General features: G+C 38.5%; 1 protein-coding gene across 1 annotated transcript in view; it reads left to right on the top strand.

Moving 5' to 3' along the window:
- LOC127430392 (amyloid-beta A4 precursor protein-binding family B member 3-like) overlaps positions 1–22,441 on the top strand; it is a 41,681-nt gene that overhangs the window by 13,720 nt on the left and 5,520 nt on the right. Inside the window, exons 2-9 of the mRNA XM_051680116.1 lie at positions 6,061–6,248; positions 6,335–6,405; positions 13,193–13,244; positions 13,921–14,067; positions 14,722–14,849; positions 20,433–20,547; positions 21,795–21,882; positions 21,969–22,052. Of these exons, the coding sequence (XP_051536076.1) occupies positions 6,061–6,248; positions 6,335–6,405; positions 13,193–13,244; positions 13,921–14,067; positions 14,722–14,849; positions 20,433–20,547; positions 21,795–21,882; positions 21,969–22,052 (873 nt within the window). The remainder of the gene's footprint in view (positions 1–6,060; positions 6,249–6,334; positions 6,406–13,192; positions 13,245–13,920; positions 14,068–14,721; positions 14,850–20,432; positions 20,548–21,794; positions 21,883–21,968; positions 22,053–22,441) is intronic.

Below are 22,441 nucleotides of genomic sequence, written 5' to 3' on the forward strand. Positions count from 1 at the left end.
AAGAAATTAAGTCATACACATCTGGGATGGCATGCGGGTGAGTAAATGATGAGAGAATTTTCATTTTTGGGTGCCCATTCACTCATGTGCCATATGCAGCCAAAAGCCATTCACACATCTGCCCAAAGTAAGATATGCCTATTATTTGAATTCAGCCCATTAACACTCTTGTATACACCATCTTTACCGAGGTTTCAGTGTCATCATAAATTGCAATAACAGAGTGTAATCGGTGCATATAATGGCCACGTGTAGCATGTTAGCACATTAGCTCCATTAATGCAAAAGGTAAACATTACAAATAACACATTAACTACTGCATATATATTATTTTAAATCATCATTGAGTAGTTAAAACAGCTTCTTTAACCGATCTTGTGTGAATTCTACTCAAAGTATGAGTCATGAAGGCATCAATAACACATTTTAATGTCACATTAGTTGATATTTTTCATGTAGCATTGAGCGTCCTCATATTTTTTATTTTTTTTTCCTCCCCTTTTCTCCCCAATTTGGAATGCCCAATTCCCAATGCGCTCTAAGTCCTCGTGGTGGCGTAGTGACTCGCCTCAATCTGGGTGGCGGAGGATGAATCTCAATTGCCTCCATGTCTGAGACTGTCAATCCGTGCATCTTATCATGTGGCTTGTTCTGCACGTAAATGTGGAGACCTAGTGCGTGTGGAGGCTTCATGCTATTCTCTGCAGCATCCACACACAACTCACCACGCGCCCCACCGAGAGCAAGAACCACATTATAGTGACCACGAGGAGGTTAACCCAATGTGACTCTACCCACCCTATTAACCGGGCCAATTGGTTGCTTAGGAAGCCTGACTGGAGTCACTCAGCACGCCCTGGATTCGAACTTGCGACTCGAGGTGTGGTAGTCAGAGTATTTACTTGCTGAGCTACCCAGGCCCCACTAAGTGTCCTCATATTTTAATGTATCTCTAAAGGCCTCCCCCGCACCGTTGCCGGTATCTGAACGTTAGCAAACCTTATGTTGTTGCTCAGCTGTTTTGAACTTCTTTTTGGCTCTGAGTGAAGAGCAAAGAACAAGAAGCACTTTGACGTGACTGTGCCAAGGCCTTTAGGCTGAGAATACCCTTTCTTCTTCCTTCAGCCTTTCTCCATTTGTGCTTTATTTTCAGCCAGCTGATAGCAAAGCCAGCCAGCCAAAAACACTAAAAATGTCATGGCAACAAAGTCTGCTTATTATGGCCTGTCAGGAGCAGAGGAAAGGGGAGGCTGGTGAAAAAGAGAGGCATTCTATCTGGACATGATTGATGATCCCTGGGAATGACAAGAGACACACAAACACTCACAAAGACACCAGTACTTATTTGCGATGATGGACATAACAAAGAGATAAAGGGTGCAGACAGTCCAGGTGATTCTTTTTAGGGCTTATGATGAATCTATAGAAGCTGTTGGACTCCATCTTGAGGTGTTATAATTCAAGCATCTGTGATTTATACAAAATCACTCAAGACTGTTGTACTGAATAGCAGTAAACCCTGTGGTTCAGCCATATAGGCAAGAGGCTGCAGGCCGAACACCAAAGTTCCATAAGATATTAGTTCATAGCGAGTAACTTTATTTCAGTCGAAATTTGGCCTGTTAGTTCACATATTTATTTCTCTGCCAATGAAAATAGTTCCAAAAGTCGCCAACCAACACACAAACAGCTTCTCTGGAACAGAATATGTGAGTGGAGTGACAGCAATTTCTCCTTCCCACTCAAAGAATTCTGTAATCGTTATAGTGTAAATTCTAATGCCTCCACACTTTCTGAAAATGTATTTTTGTGACATTTTACATATGCACAAATATATTGCACTGTGATTTCATTAGTATAATTGTAGGCTACATGTACATTTTTGTATGTTTGAGTAGACACTAATATGTTTGAAATCAACGTTTGGACAGGTTCTAAAATGTATGCATTTATTTATGTATAACTTTAGAGATATACAAATATTTATAAATCCTCTGTCCTCTTTCTAAGGACTGGCCATAACTGGAATAACAGTTTTAAAAATTATTTTGCAGTCTTTAATGGTGACATTAAAGGACAAAAAGAATAAAATAAAAGTGTGTGCTCTCATAGAGGGCTGAACTATTCCAACCAGTGTTTAGAAATGCAGAACAGAATGAAACATATGTGTCTGTCCATACGTTGATATTGTATGTTTCTGTGTCTATCCAAAAGTAAAGAAATGGATGTGTGCTAGAACTACACTTCATGTACAAGTTCCTATAAATACTAATGAGGCCAAATTTTATATGCAACTTAAACCAATTTAAATCTGCCTCATTTGGTTTTTGCTCAATATTAGTTAATATCTGAGCTGGCTATGTGGACAGAGCTGAAGACTGTGTATATTGGGTATTCTTTTGCAGTGTGTTTTGTTTGACTAGTCAGTATATGCTGGTTTTTACAGTCCTTTTCAGGCTCGTCTTATTTTTGTTTTTGAAGGGAGAGGGACTTGAAAACTCTGGAAATATCATTATGAGAAAATGTCATTACGAGTCTCTCTCTCTGCCTCGCTGAGTGTCAGAGGCAACTCTGTTGTACCCATGCCCAGGCAATCTCGTGTCACTACTGACCCAGTTCTTGTGTTCTTTACTGCATGTACACACCACACTCACACACAAACTTTGTATCATTGTAAGGACTCTCCATAGACTTCCATGCATTTTATGGATTTTATACAGATCTAACGATAATTTCTATCCCGTAACCCTACCCCTAAACCTAACCCTCACAGAAACCTTTTGGCATTTTTACACTTTCAAAAAAACATCGTTTAGTATGTTTAATAAGCCATTTCCCTCGTGGAGACCGCTGGCTAGGCCCCACAAGGTAGGTGATCTCAGGTTTTACTATCCTTGTGGGGAAAATTGGTCCCCACAATGCAGTATAAACATGTACACACACACACACACACACACATGCATGATGAGATATATTGTTGCTTTTTCCCCAGATGTCCCCTCAAGCCTCCTACATTGTGTTATTTGTGAGAGTGGTCAGGGCTCTCCAGATGCATTGTGTTAAATGATTCTCTCAGGCTAGAGATCAAATATAATTTAGAAGACACAGCTGCTCATTCCTGCTTGCTGCACTGCCATTAGCCTACTGCTTTTGTCTGTACTTCATCAAAACACCATGTAAACGGGAGATGTTTTTAAGAATATTAACAGCTGACATTAAAGCAAATTTTAGGGAAAATTATTCATATTTAACCTACTTTATCCTCACAGTTCAAGTTTAGCCAAGAAAAACAAGTCAGATTGTATGACAGATCATGTATCTTTTATATAAAATTCTATAAAAATAAAGCCGCATGCTTCGTGACATAACTTCAGTGATAAGGAATTTACCTACTAATGGAGCAATTCAAGCTTGAAATACCAGTAGGGGTCAGTCAGTGCAAGTCCAGCTGTACAGACAACGCGCAGTTGTGCAGGCAGCAAAACTTTTTAGATCTCCTTGCAACAAACCAACAGCTGTTCAAAGACAACAGAATGCAGGGTTCTCGAGATATGTTTTTTAATGTTTAACCCTCTGGAGTCAGTGGAGGTGCTGGCACATTCAGTTGGGTTTTTTTCTTATAACAATGGCAATGACTTAAAATACTCCATCATTTATGGTCATACAGATAAGAGGAAGGCATCATTCGAAACTGTAAAGGGTCTACTTTTATTTGTGTCCACTCACAATAAAAACAAAATGTTGTGCTTTTGAACAATACAGAAAACAAACAGAATGCACTTTCTGCTGCCTCTATCTCTGTAAACTTTTTCTGGAGCACGTCACTAAAATGAACCGAAACTCAGCGTATAATTGTCGCACAGACATGATAAATATATTTATAGAAACCTTGAAATGTCTACTTTTAAATGAACCAACTAAAATCCAAAACAAATATTATCTGATTATGTAATGCGGATGAAACTCACGAGAGGTTCAGTTTTTCTGTCCCATCTCATAAGCGCTGTGCTCCTGACACACCGATTAGCCGAGCACGCTATTCATACAATAATTACCTGGGATGAGCTGTACAAATATGGTAAACAGTTCCATCAGTGGTTAAAAAAAAAAAAAGTTTTGACAGATTCACTGATTTTCCATTGCTTTTGCAAGATGGCATGCTATACACACGCGATGAAGAGCGCAACTCTGATGATGAGCGGCTGCATTTTAAAGCAACTTGATACAGCAGAGGATATAATTTCTGATAAGTCATTTATTCATCTATTCTTTGTTTACATACTGTGTGATATTAGGGTACAATTGGGCACCCTACTTTGATTTTATTTTCTCCTTACTTCCTTTATTTACTCCTTATTTCCAGGAGCTACACACGTCTGCATATCCATTGGTAATGTACTCTTTTGATCTTATTATTAAAAAAGTCCACTGGAAAATGCTAGAAGATTAAGCCCAAATTTTAATTAAAGAATGTTCCCTGATTTTATGGCATGTACACATATACTTGTATTAAAGATTTATACTTGAAAAATTTGTCTAATTACGTAACCCTGTCCGCAAAAATGTCAACAAACATATTTAAATAATTTAAATAAATGTTGACCAACCAATTTCTTGCAAGTATTTTGAGACAAAGTATAAAGTTAACATATTTATGATTATATTTCCATGATTAATCACATTTAATCACAGAAAACTGTGCAATTAATTAGATATGTTTTTTTTTTTTTTTTTTTTTTTTTTTTTTTTTTAAGCGATTCAGAGCCCTAGTTGAAAACTACATTTAACTTAACACAACGTCAAAAAAAAGCACCATTTATGGCTGGAGACACTGAAAACCAGTGAAACGCGATGCAACCACAGTGAGACGCACATAAAGCGTCCATCTGACGTGTGTGCACAGATGAAACACTAGAATGCAAGCTGTGAGAACAGCCCAAGTCTACAGACTGACAGACTCAATTGCAAAATGGACTGCTGTGGACTGTAGGCCAGTGTTATGCTTATGTTTAAAGACATACAAATAAGGCAAACAATATATTAACTTGTAAAGCCACTTTTTGTATAGTCCTATCAATTCTTTACTCATCTAACACAATAATGTAATGTTTTTGAATATGATATGATATGATATGATATGATGTCTCTCTCTCTCTCTCTCTCTCTCTTTCTCTCTCTCTTTCTCTCTCTCCTATGAAAATGTGTGTTTGTGCGAAAGAAAGTCTGAGAGAGATAGAGATAATGGAAATGAGCAGTTTGACCAGCCCTTGTTTAATAAGACAGAGCTGCTTTTAATTTTGACCTCAGTTTGGGCTGGATGTCATGACTCGTGTGGCCAGATAAGGGTGTCTGCTGTCTCTCATGAGCACATATGAGCCCAGTGACCTCAGGGTGTGTATGCCTCACTGAGTGTGTGTGTGTGTGTGTGTGTGTGTGTGTGTGTGTGTGACTGCTGGCTCTGTGTTTCTGGGTGGGAATTTTAGGATGGCACATTAACAAGACAGGATTAGTGTGCACTGCCCTCAAGTTAGCATCTCATGAATAAATTAATGTGAAATCAGGGGAACACGTTATATATGAATTACATATTAATCAAGTTACAGATTAAAGATGAAGTGTGTAATGCACCACTAACGTCACCAAACTGAATTGCAAAAATAATGACTATTCAAATAGGTTTCCCGAACCATCGGCATGTTCCACTGGCAAAACAACTTACACCATTGGTTGAGTCAATTTTGCTATGTTGGGCTGGTCAGAATGCTCAAACAAACCAAGCAATGTTTTAAAAGCACCACAGAGTCACAGTGTTACACTTTTCAGGGAATCAACCTGCTATTAGCTTACTTAGTTGTCTATCCATGTTAAGCTGGGATAGAAGAAAGTATTTTCACACACTAATGTTAATGCAGTTACACACTTTAATCCAATATTAAATCCATAGGCAACACAGTATAAGCATCACAGTCTTTATGAATAGTGGAGATAAGTGCGACATTTCGCAACATATCATAACGTATCAATATACAGTTACGGATGGTTCTTCAAATGTCTTTACAGATAACATCTGGAATGATCAGAGTCTGGAGCTGGACTCAGATCTGCCTCCAGGATGGCGCACTATATGTGACAGCACTGGCACCTATTATTGGCACGTGCCCACGGGCACTACACAGTGGCAGCATCCCTCATACAGCGCAGAGGAGGAGCAAAACACCATTAACGGCATCACCGCCAGCCAGATCAAGGTGAGATGCTCTGGTGTGTGTGTGTGTGTGTGTGTGTGTGTGTGTGTTAATGTTAGACACCACATCTCCACTCTTGATTTCCTCAGACTGTTGCAGATGGCAGACAGGAATCAAGATACAGACTGACTGAAAACCCGCTGCCCTCTCTGAGTGAAAGGTGAGGGAATCACATTTGCACTGTACAGCTGAACACAAGCCACAGATGTTTCTATAAACCTAGACATTAAACAACTTATGAACCAAACTGCATGAAGCTTAAAGGGATGATTCAGTTCAAAGTGGTTCAAAACAAGCGGTTGTTTGATTGGAATGTTGTTTCAGGACCAACCAAGGATGCTGATTCAAGAACGTGGCCTACTTGAGTAACGCAATATTTGTGAACAATTTTATTTCAGAGTCCGGATAATACTAATAGTCAGTCAGCTAATCATTATCGCAAAATAAATCCTGATAGGGTAATCAGTGTGATGTATCATCCTACAGGGGTTTATTTTGCAACAATAGCCCACTGACTGTGCATTATCCAGCATATTACATGGCTACTTACCAAATAAATGAATGCGAAATTTTGAGAAATGTGAGAAAAAACTGTAGAGTGACGGAGAGACTTTAGCTGCTTCCAAAACCGCACACTTTTGCGCTATTTTACACCATTTTATAGTGTAAGTATTGTGAGTACCCGAATGATGTATTTCTTCAACCGAAATAACAGAATGTTGGACACTTCATGCATTCAGGGGTTGGGGTTACCTGGCCGCGAACCTGGCCTGAAAAAATAGTTGTAATTAAAGGTGAATGTGGGCAGCCTGATCTCATGAAATTTACGTGACCATAGCAACATTATAGCAAACAAAAATGACATGGTGTATTGCACTTTTGGCTGGAGTTTCCCAAAGAAATGTCCAGTGGAGGGCACCAAAAACAAGTGAAATTATATTGTAATTATACAAGGTTCTTAAAGTGAATTTTAGATGGAAGTTTTAATTAGTAAAATGTACTTCCCTAACCTAACACTTTAGCCTAAACCTAAGCAATAGTGTCCTAAAAGACAAATGAGAGGTGAACAAAGTCCCTGGCTGGGCTCAAACCGCAGTCTTCTGATTCCAAATTCCAGCACCCTATAAGGTGAGCTATCGCTGAAGCTAATCCCACCATAATAAGTGTGTAAATGTAGGAGGGTCAAGCTGACACCCTCAAGAAGGCCCCGAGCCAGGGAGTCGATTTGGTTGGAGAGATGAGGGAAATTCGGCGAAAGATGTTGAACATGTTGGCAATGCTGATGAAGGTCAGTGCTGACTTGGAGGATCGTGCTGTAATACGTCAATCTATCATGGCCATGGAGGCAAAATTTACTGATGTGGTCACAAGAGTGGGGGATGTTGAGAAACGGATTGATTATCTGGTGTCATCGGAGAGGGAATTATCTGCTAATCCGCTAGCGACCAAGGTGGATTTGGAGCATGTCTGGGAGAAGTTGGAGGACATGGAGAACGTAGCCGGTGGAATAACGTCTGTATTGTCAGAATTCCTGAGACTGAAGAGGGTCAGGTTATGGTGAAATTCTTTGACGGGATCTTTCCGAATCTGCTTGACATAACGGACCATAAGCTGGAAATCGAGCGAGCTCACAGGGTTCCGGCTCAGCGATCCGCTGAGATAGACAGGCCCCGATCAATTCTGGCAAAATTTCTGAGATCACCCGATAAAGATCATGTGTTTCACGAGGCGAGGAGTAAAGGAAGGCTTTCTTGGAAAAACCACAGCATTTTCTTGTTCCCAGACTTTGCGAATTCGACAAGAGAGAAATGTGATCGATTCAAGGAATGCAAGAAACTTTTACATCAATGGAAGGTCGCTTTTTGCACTGATATTCCCGATAGATGCTAAGGATGGCCGTAAAACATTCACATGCCCACAGCAAACGATGTCATTCTTAAAGTCAATGGAGTGAGTAAGTTATTTTGTGGTACTCACGTTGCAGCCGAGTGGACCGACTCACTAAACATTAACTTGACTGTTTGAGGAAACTGAGTGCCTTTTTTTTTTTCTTTTTGTGCTGGTTCTGCCTAGCGGTTGGAGTTTGTTTTGTTGAGTAACACACCCTAGGGACCGTTCTGTGGATGAATCTACATGCTCTTTGTGTTTATTCCGCCTATTGGCTGGAGTTTGTTTTATAGATTATCTTTTGTTTGTGTAATTCTGTCTTACAACATTTGTATAGAAATATTGGACTTGAGCAATCCGACAGCAAAGTTGTCACGGGGCTCTCGTAGGCGTACCTGGAACTGTTTGAGTTTGAGGGATGGACGCCAGTTAATGCGCATGTTTTTTCTGTTCGTTTGGTTCTGGGGGAAGTTTGGGGTTTGATTGTTGCACTAATGTTGGAATGTGGTCTTTATAATTTTGTTTTTGACACACAATCTATTTTTTCTCAAATGTCAAAATGTCAAATGTTAATATGAGTGGATTGTCTCACTCCATGTGGAATGTGAATGGGTTGGGGCATCCCATAAAAAGAAGGAAGGTTATTTCTCTTCTTAAGCATAAGAAATATGATATAGTGTTTCTTCAAGAAACACATCTTTCCCCGCAGGGAAAAATTGGGAAGAAATGGGGTGGACATGTTTTCTTTAGTGCTGGCTCAAGTAAGAGCAGGGGAGTCATTACACTGATAAGTAAACATCTACAATTCAAATGTCTCAACAGATTAAAGATAAATTAGGAAGAGTCATTATTGTTTTAGCAGAAATTCAGGTGCAAAGTCTTATTTGGGCTAATATTTATGCACCTAACATTGATGATCAGGGCTTTTTTATAGATCTTGAAGAGATGTTGCAAGCCGCTGACACCCCTCATGATATTATATTGGGAGGAGACTTTAATCTTTTGATGGACTCAGTCCTTGATCATAGTGAAGCAAAAGTGTGCAAGCCCCCTAGAGCAACAATGATGCTTCACAGGATGTGTAAAAATCTTTGTGTGTGTGTGTGTGTGTGTGTGTGTATGTGTATACTCATGTGTGACCACAGGGATGTTTGTTGAGGGTCAGGGTGGGGCTGGGGATTGGGAGGGGGAGGGGTAATAGTTGGGGTTAAATGTTGATTCTGTGAATATATATTTTGCTTTTCTTTGTTAATTGTATGTATCAATAAAAACTGTTAATCAGAAAAAATCTTCTATTTGGAACAATACTAAACTTTAGAAATTCATACACTAGATAGCCAAATGCATAGTGTGAATGCACAACGTATAGTGTGTCATTTGGGACACAGCTATGAAACTAGCACAGCTATGTAGGAAAATGTTTGCCTCGGACAATGGTCAATTATACAGTTCACCAGAATGCTGTGATTGACCTATTAAGTATTCCAGAGTCCAGTATTTCAGATATCTCAACCAGGATCCAAAGACTGTTATACAGCTCTGGAAAAAATTAAGAGACCACTCCAAATGTTCAGTTTCTTTGGATTTATGATTTATAGGTATGTGTTTGATTAAAAAAAAAAATAACAAAAAAAAGAAATTCTCTCTGTTTTTCCTCATTTGTTTACATCTCCAATGAAGCTGGTTGCCATCTGATTGCAAAAACACATTCACATGCCTGCAAGCATTATAACCAGGGCCGTGACCACAATAGCCTATACTTTGAGGGAGACAAGTACCCCCAATAATCAGATATGGCCAGATTGTCCCCCCCAATAATTTATATCCTTGTTGCTGTTCTGCTGCAGTCCATTATGCACTGCTGTCTAATCGTCATAAAATTGTTGCAGGAATAACATAATGGTTTAAAAAAAGTTTAATTTTTACTGCGCTCAGTGGTCTAACACTGCTCGTCAATATCATGAGATATCAAATCAATGAAGGCGGGACTCAAATTTAAGACACTAAGCGGGAACCTCGTGGTTTATTCCAGTGCCACGCATCAGCAAGCAGCAGTTGAGGTTAAGAGTGTTTGTGTCATATGAGATGTAAGTATCTAACTAAACATGAAATATTTGACCACTGTTATATGATTGAAATGTTGTACTGACCGACATTCGTTTCCAAGGGTGCAAACTATATTCACCATTTGGCAAAATTACGTGACGATATGTCACGTACAGTACGTGATTTGTATGTCATTCATAACTGTGAATGTGAAAACATTAACGGAGCAGTTTTCAGCGAACCATGCTTAAGACAAAGAGCGAATGTGTGTATATTGTAAAGGAATTAAATGAATGTGGTAATCTGGCAAGCTTTTGAAGTAGCTTTTTAGACAATTCTCTTGACATTGTCTAAGAAAATTATCTATAAAAAAAAAACACAAATTAGAGCATTATCACCCATTAGATTAGAACTAGAACATGGTTAAGTCCTGACTTGTGACTTCTACTGTGCTCAAGGACAGTGACATATATTCTTAATGCAAATATTATTAGTTAATAATTTAAAATCAATTTAAGATTTTCTAAATAATTTATTTGTCTTTAATCAATTCTGAATTTTGTACAGCATCTCCTAAGAGTCTTCTTTTAAAAGAGACCATTTTATTTTGAGGATGATCCACCAGTTAAAGGAGTAGTTCACCTAAAAATGGAAAATGTACTTTTACTCACTCATTTACTCACACTTATGTTGTTCAAAAACCATACACTGGTTTTTTCTTAGAACATAAAAATAGATATTTTAAGCAGCTCTATTCTATAGAATAACAGTTTATAGTGAGCAGGAGCTGTCAAGCTTTAAAAAGGACAAATAATATAAAGCACTATTAAAGGTTCAGTATAATGACATCATAACAGTATTCCATACGACAAATGCACTATATTCCAAGCTTTCTGGGGCCACACAACAGCTTGTGTTGTATGGACTACTTTTATGGTATTTTTATAATGATTTTTTTCCTCTTTGGACCTTGGCAGCAGTGGTCAATATGAACTGTTTTTGAATGGAAAAGAGCAGCGTTAGGATTCTTGAAGAAAAGATTGTGTTAAGAGTATACTGGGAGAAAAAACAATGAGGGACAACTTGAGGGCAGTAAATAATTTTGTGCATTTTCTTTTTGCTAGCCAGCTGACACAGTCATGTCATTTTACAGATACATCAATGATTAAAAGAAATTCAAATTATATTCATCTTTTCTTTGAGACAGCACAAAAAAGAAAGAAAAGGTGACTGAAACAGGCGAATTGCTAGCAATGCAGACACAGTGTTTGTCTTGTACTGTATGTACTTCTTTTAAAACCTAAAATTATACAATTTTGGGCCTTTATCGAATTTCAAGCCTTTATTCAGAAAATGATTGCATTCAGCACCAATACTATATTAAAGGACCAAAGAGGACCATTATATTTGTGACCTCAACACCCGTGACCACCCACCCCCAAAATGGTTGGTCCCCCCTATATTCAAGACATGGTTACGGCCTAGATTATAACCCACCTGGCTTTCCTGTGAACAGATGTCTTCTCCACTGGATGCCAATGGAAATGACAAAAGAGGCCATGCTTCAGACAGCCAGTCAGGTGTGGCCTCTAAAACTACAGTATAGGGAACAGACAATAAAACAGGCCATTTTGCCTTTGGCTAAGCTCCAAACTTTCTGATATCAGGTCATGAGGTCCCGGTCACATTAATGCTTGAACAAAAGCAAGAACTCACCTGGGGAATTCACTGAAAGGAGTTTCTCCAGACCAGTGTGTAGTGCTAAACACAGTCTTTGTCTGTGAAGGATGAAATACTGATACTGTTACTGTATGTACATTCATTAAAAAGACTGGACCGGATTGAATATGCCTTTAATAAATGTCAGGTTTGTCATTGACTCACCTTTCTACTGACTTTGTTCGGAGAGCTGAGATTGGGTGTTGCTAAATTGTTTGGGGATTGTTGACAGCTGCAAGGAATGTTATTACCCTCACTTATTTGTCAGCACCTTGAGGCAGCATAACAAGAACGCAAACTTCTATTAGGCTCTGTCACGTTAAATTTTTAAAGAGCACAGTTTATACACTCAAGCAGAATAAAATAAATTGGGAAGTCTTATGTGTATTTTATTGCATGTGATTCAATGTCACAAAGTATTTGCATTTCCTCTTTCTTATTTATAAGAGCCCATACAGAAAAATCACAATATCTTTAGTTTCTTACTTGATTGTCCTAGATAGCAGTGATTTAAATGGAGAGCAAATTGAAACATTTTCTCAAAGGGATATTCACCCGTAAACGATAATCACAAAAGGAGATGTTAAGGAGGTTGAACTATCTTCTGCTTCTCAGATTTTTCACCTGAGAAAAAAAAAATTCTTGTATTTTTGGCTCCTCTAGAGTTTTTGGAGAAATCTCAACAATTAACTTTTTACATAAAGAAATCTCAACAATTTGCTTTTTACATAAAGCAAACTGTGAACGGTAAGTCTTTGTATTTACATTATTAAAATACATCACTGAAATTGAAATGATTTAGCAAAATCCTTAACTTTCAATTGTTAACTATCTTTCATGTGGGTATCATCAAGAATTCAGAGTTTTCCACTGGTAAATATGGCTTTGCTGGGTCATTCATGTGCATGGATCTCGTAATTACGATGTTTTTGAATGTACTTGAAGGGCACATATACTATGACAGTGCAACCTCTGAGGGTCAATAATTATAGTAACTACACTGTGTTTAAAAGACAAACAACCAACAAAGCCAAGCTACAATCACATTTTCTAGGTCTGTTATTCAGACTTTGTAAAAATCGGACTGGTAATACGGTATTTCAGTGCATTTTAAATGCTTCCAGTAGAACACCAAACTAAAAATAACCAAATGTTCAGCATCTGTGAACTTAATTTGTACTCCTATTTTTGTACTCCTAATGTTTTCTCCTATTTTTGAAATGAGCACAGTATTTAATTGTGTGTTTCCATGATGAGTCATATGCATAATGAGGTGCTGTCTTGCTGTGCCACAGGGCCTTCTGGCAGGAAGAGTATTTTTTTGCCAACATGGACCCCGACTCCAAGGTACAGTCCTGCTGTGTGTTGCCCTAATATCATTCAGTTGTTGTTCAATTTATCACTGTATTCTGTGCAATGAATTACCATGTCCCACAAATAGTACACATAAAACAAATGCAGAGTGCATCCTGGTCGGATTAAAAGGGAAGATTTGTAGTGGAGCATCGATCAGGGCATGTTTATTTATGAGTGTGTGTGCATATGTGTATGGATGTGTGTGTTAGTAATGTAACTGTTTATAGGAGGTGGGGGGAGGGTCGGCTATGACCTCTAAAAAGCAAAAGAGATGCAATATAAAGGCACATCTTTATAGAGCCTGTTGAAAACGATCCGAGACAGGGTGATACATAATGGTCTGTTCAAAGCATTTCAGGGCGAGTACGTAAAAGGGTGCTGGTTCGATTCCTGCAAGCAGTGAGCCATGAGTTATCACCATTGTGCCCTTGAGCAAGACACTTTGAAGTTTGAAAGTGTACTCTCTCTCTCTCTCTCTCTCTCTCTCTCTCTCTCTCTCTCTCTCTCTCTCTATATATATATATATATATATATATATATACATATATTTACAATATAGGTCAATATAATTAATCCTCCCAGTTAATTACTGTAGTGGATTTTGTCCAGAATAATAAGATACTAGGGTGTCAGTAGTGTCTGGACAATCTCTTCATCTCTCTTTCAGTGTTTTGCTGTGCGCTCGCTGGGCTGGGTGGAGATTCCGGAAGAGGAACTGACCCCTGGCAAGAGCAGTCTGGTGGTGAACAACTGCATCCAGCAGCTCTCTCACAGTAAAGCAGAGGGCCGGGATGCAGTGGGCGCCTGGGGAGAGGTGAGAACAGCCTGGGCTTCTAGACGTGACTCTGGAAATGTCCTTGGAGGTCCATTGAATGAAATAAGCCAGGCATAATGGCAGTAGAGTTGAAGGCCTTTAATAGCACAAGTGATGGTGAGATAGACCAGGCAATGCTGCTATATACTGTGCTGAGTGTATTACCAGTAGCATGCAGGGTACAATGGGCTAAAGGCTCCCCAGGGTAAAAGGCTCCTTTGATTTCATTTCTCCCAAAACACTAAATAGCATCAAAAACTACCACAGCAATTTCCTAAACACCTGTTTGTCACTATGCACTGCAAAATATTCCTGATCCAAGAGATCATTGTGTGTAATGCCTAAGTTTGATCTAATATTTAATATATTTAAAATGTTGCAAATTTATGTAGCTAATGAATAACTTCAAAAATTATCAGTTATTTTTAGATAAAATACTTATTTGTCATTTTCAATTTTGTTCAATGTGATTATATATAATAAAATAAAAAATTCAATAACTGTCCAATAAGTGAAAGGATATTATTTGGGGTAAAATCCTCCCTGTTGCAGGGGCTTAAGGCCCCTATTAAACACATGGTGTCTGGCTGCTGCAGTTAGCCTTGCTGAGGGTTATGTTAAGCACTCAAAGCATGCGTATGTGTGTGTGTTCAGGGTCAGGATATGATGATGGTACTCAAGAAGGACACTCTCAGCTTAATGGACCCTGTGGACCACAGCCTCATCCATTGCCAACCCATAATCAACATCCGTGTGTGGGGGGTGGGATGCAACAATGGAAGGTAGGCTTTCCCCTACCTGTCTTTCTTTTTTGTCTCTTCCTCTCCCTCTATTGTCAATTTTTTTTGGGGGGGGGGGGGGTCCAACTCACCTAATTAAGGCTTAAATCCCCACAAAGGCAGTTCATATACACTACATATAAGTTTTAACAGGGTTTTCTGATGTTTCAGTAACCCAAAAAATTACATTAAAAGTCTGTGAATGGGCACATTTTGTTGCTGAAGTTTTTTTTTTTTTTCTTTTCAGTGATAAAGACGAGACGAGCAATGAAATATCCTAAACTGTCTAAATTCACAACAGTGTTCCTTCTAAAAAGTAGCTAATACTTCAGTATTTTCATTTTGTGCTGTTATTTCATGAGCTCAGGTTTTCAGGATAGTTTTCTTAAGTTGTTTAATCTTACACATTAAACATATAAATCTGAGCACACACTCAGGAAGCTTAGCAAAATTCTCCTTCTGGTGCTGTGTTTTTGAAAAAAAAAAAAAACACTTTTCTCTCTGTTTTTCCTCATTTGTTTACATCTCCAATGAAGCTGGTTGCCATCTGATTGCAAAAACACATTCACATGCCTGCAAGCATTATAACCGGGGCCGTAACCATAATATACTTTGAGGGGGACAAGTCCTTGTTGCTGTTCTGCTGCAGTCCATTATGCACCACTGTCTAATTGTCATTAAGTTGTTGCAGGAATAATAATTGCATGAAGTTCATACATTTTTCAAAATATTTTGTATATGAGTGACTATTTGCACTAGGTGTAAATAGCACCTGCCACACAGCGTGGCTACTTGCACTCAATGGCGTAGTGAGTAGGGGTGTGACAGTATGTGGTAACCCTGAGTTCCCTATTCATTTTGGGATGGGGAAAGAGACACCAGGCGGCTAAACGGAGACGCCTCCGCTTGCCAAGCCTGTTCACGAGAATTCAATTGCATTTTCACACATACACTGCGAAAGATAAAAATGTTTTATCTTTTCGCGGCTGACGCGTGTTTTTGACCAATCACAGGTGACTGTAATCAACAGGTTAGTTCCCTGAACAGTCTGAAATCGTCCCCTATCTGTTGCATTCACTATAAAGAGAATGAATTAATGAGTGTGTTTTCATTCACAGATAATGTTTGCCCACCAGTCACATTTATTTAAGCAAAGTTCTATTCGTGGTTAAACTCTTTAATGGAGAAATTACACATTTTATGGAGATATAAGCAATATTAATATAATATATCATAATCGGGGAAGAAGGCAACAACTTTACATTGGTCAAATGTATGCAAACATTTTTGAATGACACAGAAAGCCGAACTCGGCAGTATCCATCCGTCTATCTACCTATCTATGTATCCATCAATCTATCCATCCATCCATTCATTTTATCTTATGTAGGTTTGCAGGGTGAAATCGGCTGCATAAACTTTCATTTCAAAGTGCGCTTCCTTTCCTTTTAATCTTGTGTGCTCCGCTCCGTGTCTGCTGCAAGAAGGTTCATGTAATATGAGATGGACACATTGTGTAATAATATTTAATGATAATCGATTCTTAAATTTCATAATCGATGCATCAAAATTTCTTTGATAGATCGATGCACATCAATGATTTTTCCACCCCTAGTAGTGAGTAAAGATAGTATTGATGTGTTTTTCTCATATGGACAACCCGGGTTCGATTCCCTCTTCGCCCTAGTTTTTCCACATCCTTTTTCCTGTCTCCACTCTTAATATTTCCTTACTATTAATAATAATTAATAAAAATTACCATAAAGGTTCATTTCCTCGAAGTGATTTGGTCACAGTGACGGCTGGGGAGTTTTGAAAAATGTTTAATCTGGGTAAAATTAACCATGGTTTACTATAGTAATATTGCAGTAACCATGTTTTTTTTTGGCAGAAGCGATAGTTTTAATGCAATTAACCATGGTGTTACTACAGTAATATGGTGTTAATATAGTAACCATGTTTTAGTTTTGTGGTTACTATGATTTTACTACAAAATGAGGCAGGACTGAGAGACACGAGGCAAAACAGAGACAAAACAAAGCCACGTGCACTCACAAAACACAAACACCCGAACGGCAGGGGCGCATATCGTCAAGACAATAAGGCAACATGCGCACATGCCAACCGACCAACAGGACGAGAGAATGCATGGCAATGCCTACAAATCAATGCCATGCACTCTCACACTAGACAAAGCCTGAGCATACATCACGAGGCAAACACCACGCAATGCACACAACAGGCGACAAAACGAAACAAGTCACCTGTGCAAGAGTTCGGCCACAAATAAAACCGACATCTATGACAGAAGTGACCGAACCCCAGCACAATGTGAAAACGGTTTGCGACACGGATGCGCGAGACAGACACAGACAACTGACATGAATGCATGCCGCCAAGATGACATAAGAGCAATGCACTCATGCCAATAAAAGACAAGACATAGAGCATGAGTATCTGGATCCCGACACCAGAACTGAACCGAACCAGACAGGTGAGTCAGGATCCAGACCCCATGCTCCAAACATGAAACACAAGGCAGACTGAAGAGCGCACGGCAGGGAAACCACAACCCGAAGCGCTGCGCTCACACAGAGACAAAAAATGAAACACAACACAGATGCAGAACAAGAGTGTCAGGATCCTGACAATATGTGCAAAGGTCACCCTAGCCATTATGGGTAATGTGAGACGAACCTCAACAGACTGCACTACAAAATAATCAATACAATTTCCTTTAAATAGTTTTAAATACAAATGTATAGTTGTATAATTTGCACTCTGCCTGTAACCCTACAATTTTCTACTTTTTAATGCTACAATTTCATGGATTTGGCGCCATTTACTGCATGAGAACAGAAAACTTGAGCCTGCTGAGTGACATATGGCTAATACCGCTCTTCAGTTTAGTCCTATTTCCTCATTCAGTGACAGGGAGCTCTCTTTGACCACAGAAAGTGAAGCCCAGAGCAGCACTTTCTAGTCACCTTCCACTTTTTTTGGAAAACACATCCATTGATGATGAATATTGAATATTTGTTACTCAAACTCTGATAGATTGCATGTAATGCTTTGGTTGTTGATTGTGTGTTGTTCCAAGTTATTGCTTGGACTAGATGGTAGAGCAAGCATTTCTCACTTTTTTCTGTTATTTGAACAATTATTAACCTTTGTTTTCTGTTTTTTCTTTTTAAAACCACCACATGTGAAAACAGAGACAGGTAATAACTGCACTTTTTTCTTTTTTCATCAATTAGACCAAGAAAACATGTTTTCATTATGGTCCATGAAATTGAGCTGCTCAGTAGCAATGTTTTCTCCAACCTGGTTTCATAGAATCATGTTACTATACATAAATTTTTTCAACATGTTTTTCCGTGGCTCGTTGTACGTATCACGGCACATTCCTGGTGAAACAAACACTACAGGCACCACAACAACGACACCTATTCATTTTACACAAATCACGAGTAAAACGGTACACTATCAGTTCATAAACACTTACTTTTCGCCTTGTTCCACTTACAATGCTATCTTACAACATCTGATCACTTTTACAAGAGTGCATAACTTGTAAGGCGATACATTTCAGCGTTTCCATTACATAACATTACATATTTACATTTACAAGCTTGTTCAAGCGTCATCAAATTGCGCTGTTGCTTAACTGATAGAGTGTTACATTTCCTGAAGAATCCGAATCCTGAAGAGCACGCGAGTTGACATGTGAGCCGAAAGTGTCAGAGAAGCACCACAAACATTATGTGGTTCCTTTAGCAATTGCATTCTTTTTATGACTCTACTGATTAGGCTTAGGGAAGGGTAGGTTTAGTTTATTTTAAACTTGCATTTACCTTAAAAATCTCATCTGTTTTTATGTCACATTTGCTTTTACGAAACTATTGTTTATGTCAAGGGGTTTAGGGTAGGGAAGTAATTTTATTTGAAACTTGATAAGAGCATTAACCCTACAAACCTCATCTGTTTGGGAGATCATTTAACTCGCTTGTAGCTCCACACAGTGGACATTCCACCTCAAACTGACACAATACATATAATGAACCACATAAAATTATTTAGCAAATATGTTGCCACATTTACATAATTTTCATGAGATCAGGCTGGTTTTCACACATTGATGTGTTCTTTACTGTCATGCATTATCATAGGTCTCTAAATGTAGGCTACTTATAAAAGTTATGAGGATTGGAATGGAGTTTTGAGTGTTGGGTGATTTATGAATTTACCAATAATGGTGAATGTATGTAAATGTTTGCTTTCCTCTGCACGTCTCTAGAAACACCTCACCCTGTGTTCAAACAAATCATACAATAAATGCATGTATTAGGCCCCGTTATGCAAATGATTCTGCCCTTTTGGACCAATCAGAGTCCCAATAGCAATGATTGGAGTTTTGGTGACATAAGCCAGTCCAACAGCTAGACCAGCATGAAACCAGCATAAACCAGCTTGGACCAGTAAATTAGAAAATTCAAGCTGGTCTTTTTAGAAGGGATGTACCAATGAAAACAACATTGCAAGATGAGAAATAGTTCCTGTAGTATGAAGAACATGTGCTTAGATGCTCGAAGATCCATAAATAGACCCTTGAAGTCTCAAGAGTTCAGACTAGTGTTTGGATGGATCCCTGGGCTCTTTCTTCACTAAGATCTGAGGGCTGGTACAATTAATTGTACACCATGTGTGTCTGCTTCCTCAAAATATACACACAATAACGCTTTCCATCTCTCTTTTCCTTGACTAACCAGATTAATTTGTTATTCCTTTTGACTTGCACTCTCTATGAAGCACTGCTGCTCTATATTTCTTAAATGTAATATTCATAAATGAAATATTCCCTTTGATGGAGGCAGCGTGCTGCACAAGTTGCTGAGAAACTAGCGTTTAGCAGGAGAACAGTGCTTCTTGTTTCTGTGCACAGAAATGCTGACTGATCTCTTACAATGACAGAATGTTCTGTATTTATAGCACACTGACATCCGATACTGGTGTACAGTCAGCTGAGACAAACGGTCTGAGGTTAATGTGAAGAGATTTAGTCAATAAAAGTTGTAAATGTCCAGGGTGAGAGATTAAATATGGTTTAGCATCACTTGGCTGTTCCCTGCTTGCAGTAGGTTTTTGTCCTATTTTTTCTGGCCATTTACCACCCTATTCTTAGAAGGGCTGCTCACTATTGTGGCCTTTCAGCATGCTTATGGCAAAGTCAAAAGCAACTGAATGATCATGGTGCCACAACACACTAGACGACTAATAATGTTTTTGCAATAATTCAATCCTTATTATTTTTTTTAAGTAGATAAAGTATAGTTACCTGTATTAAATTTATTGTATGTCTTACTTGAAAAAATTATTTATTTGATTTTAAAAACTAAGCATTTTTTATTGACAGCTGTTTTCATTCTTTAACTGTCCTTTTCATGACCATAATCATATTTATTCATGTGCTTATATAAAAGGCAAACAAAATCTCAATTTATGTTGCTGCATGTGTGCACTTATAGTATACTCAGAACAAGCGTGAAAGTCACTGGCTATTTATCCCAGTCTCCTGTTCCTCTGTAGAGACTTTGCCTTTGTGGCAAATGACAAAGACACCTGCATGCTCAAGTGCCACGTGTTTCGCTGCAACTCTCCAGCCAAAACCATCGCATCTGTCCTGCATGAGATGTGTTCCAAGGTGAGTTGACATTCCTGTTGCTTTACATGTCATTATGGTAATGTATCTCCAACTGATTTTATACCTACTCAAATCAAATATGAATTTACTCAAAGGCTCCATAAATTGATAGTTCACCCAAAAATGAAAATTCCCTCTTCATTTACTCACACTTATGCCATCCCAGATGTGTATAACCTTCTTTCTTCTGCTGAACACAAACTGAGATTTTTAGAAAAATATCTCAGCTCTATAGGTCTATGCAATGTGAATGGTGGCCAGAAATTTGAAGCTCCAAAAAGCACATAAAGGCTTCATAAACTTTCAAAGACTCCAGTGGTTTAATCCATGTCTCCAGAAGCGAAATGATAGGTGTGGGTGAGAAACAGATCAATATTTAAGTCCTATTTTACTATAAATTCTCCTCCCTTCCCAGTAGGTGGCAATATGCATGAAGAATGTGAATCACCAAAAAGAAAAGAAGAATGTGAAAGTGAAAGTGGAGATTTATAATTAAAAAGGACATAAAAAATCTCTTTCTCACCCACACCTATCATATCGCTTCTGAAAATTGGGATTAAACCACTGGAGTCATATGGATTAATTTTATGCTGCCTTTACGTGCTTTTTGGAGCTTCAACGTTTTGGTCACCATTCGTTTGCATTAAATGGACCTAGAGAGCTGAAATATTCTTCTAAATACCTTCATTTGTGTTTAGCAGAAGAAAAAAAAAAAGTCATACACATCTGGGATGGCATGAGGGTGAGTAAATGATGAGAGAGTTTTAATTTTTGGGTGAACTATCCCTTCAATAATCAGAATTCAGATACATTAGGATTCAAGATACAATGTAAGAAGTAAGAAATAAAAAGTCAAATATTTGTGTTGTTGACTGTATGTAATTGATGTTGTAGAACCAAACGCGAATGTCTCTTGAATAATCTTAACTACAAACCTTATTTTACTCATAAATTGAAAGCCTCTGTTTAACAAACCTATTGAAACTTCAATTACCTGTGCTAGGGCTATTGCAGCTTCAGTATGCTGTAATTAACATAGGCGTAAACTGCATTGTATGACCATTGCATGACCAAGTATTTTCACATTTCAAAGCTTTGTTTCATGGCTTTCTCCAACAAATTCCTTGAAGTTAAAGACAGATGTGGAAGTTGTCTGGTACCACAAGCTCCAATTGATCCACAATCATACACTGAAGGATTGGCATATTATGAGTATTTTATTGACCACAATCTGTATGTCCACACAGATCATGGCTGAGAAAGCAGCCCTGCAGCCCTCCATAGCCCGTTCTCGGACCATGGAGAGCATCTCCCCAGAGGACCTGCCCCGCCAAGGTAAGCCATTGGCAGTCTTTCTGTGGGAGTAATGTCTCCTAGAGCGAATTGCATTCTTTTATAAGGTGCTTATGTGTGTTTTACAGTGGACTTCTTGGACACAGTGAGGCAGAAGGTGCAGAAGTTCGAGGTGGAGTATGTTGGAAACCTCCCTGTCTCCAGGGCAATGGGTAAGTGGGATTTGGACTTTTAAGATCAACGTTGACTTTCTTTCTTCCGTGGAACACAAAAGGAGATGTTAGGCAAGAATTATTAGCCTCAGTCACTATTAACTTTCATTGTATTGAAAAAAGATGCAAAGAAAGTGAATGGTGACAGAGGTTAATATTCGCCCAACATCTCCTTTCCTGTTCCACAGAAGAAAGAAAGTCATATGGGTTTGGAACAACATGAGGGTGAGTAAATGATAGTGATAGAACGATATATTGGCCAGGCAGATTAATCGGATGATATTTGGCCATTTTGCGTTTATGCAACGGCATCGGCTGATACCCATGTTTGCTTTATGTCCCAATAGATTTGTCAATGGATTATCAGCCCTTTCTCTTTTCAAGGGTTT

Source organism: Myxocyprinus asiaticus, chromosome 40 (genome assembly GCF_019703515.2).
Source record: "Myxocyprinus asiaticus isolate MX2 ecotype Aquarium Trade chromosome 40, UBuf_Myxa_2, whole genome shotgun sequence".
NCBI lineage: Eukaryota > Metazoa > Chordata > Actinopteri > Cypriniformes > Catostomidae > Myxocyprinus > Myxocyprinus asiaticus.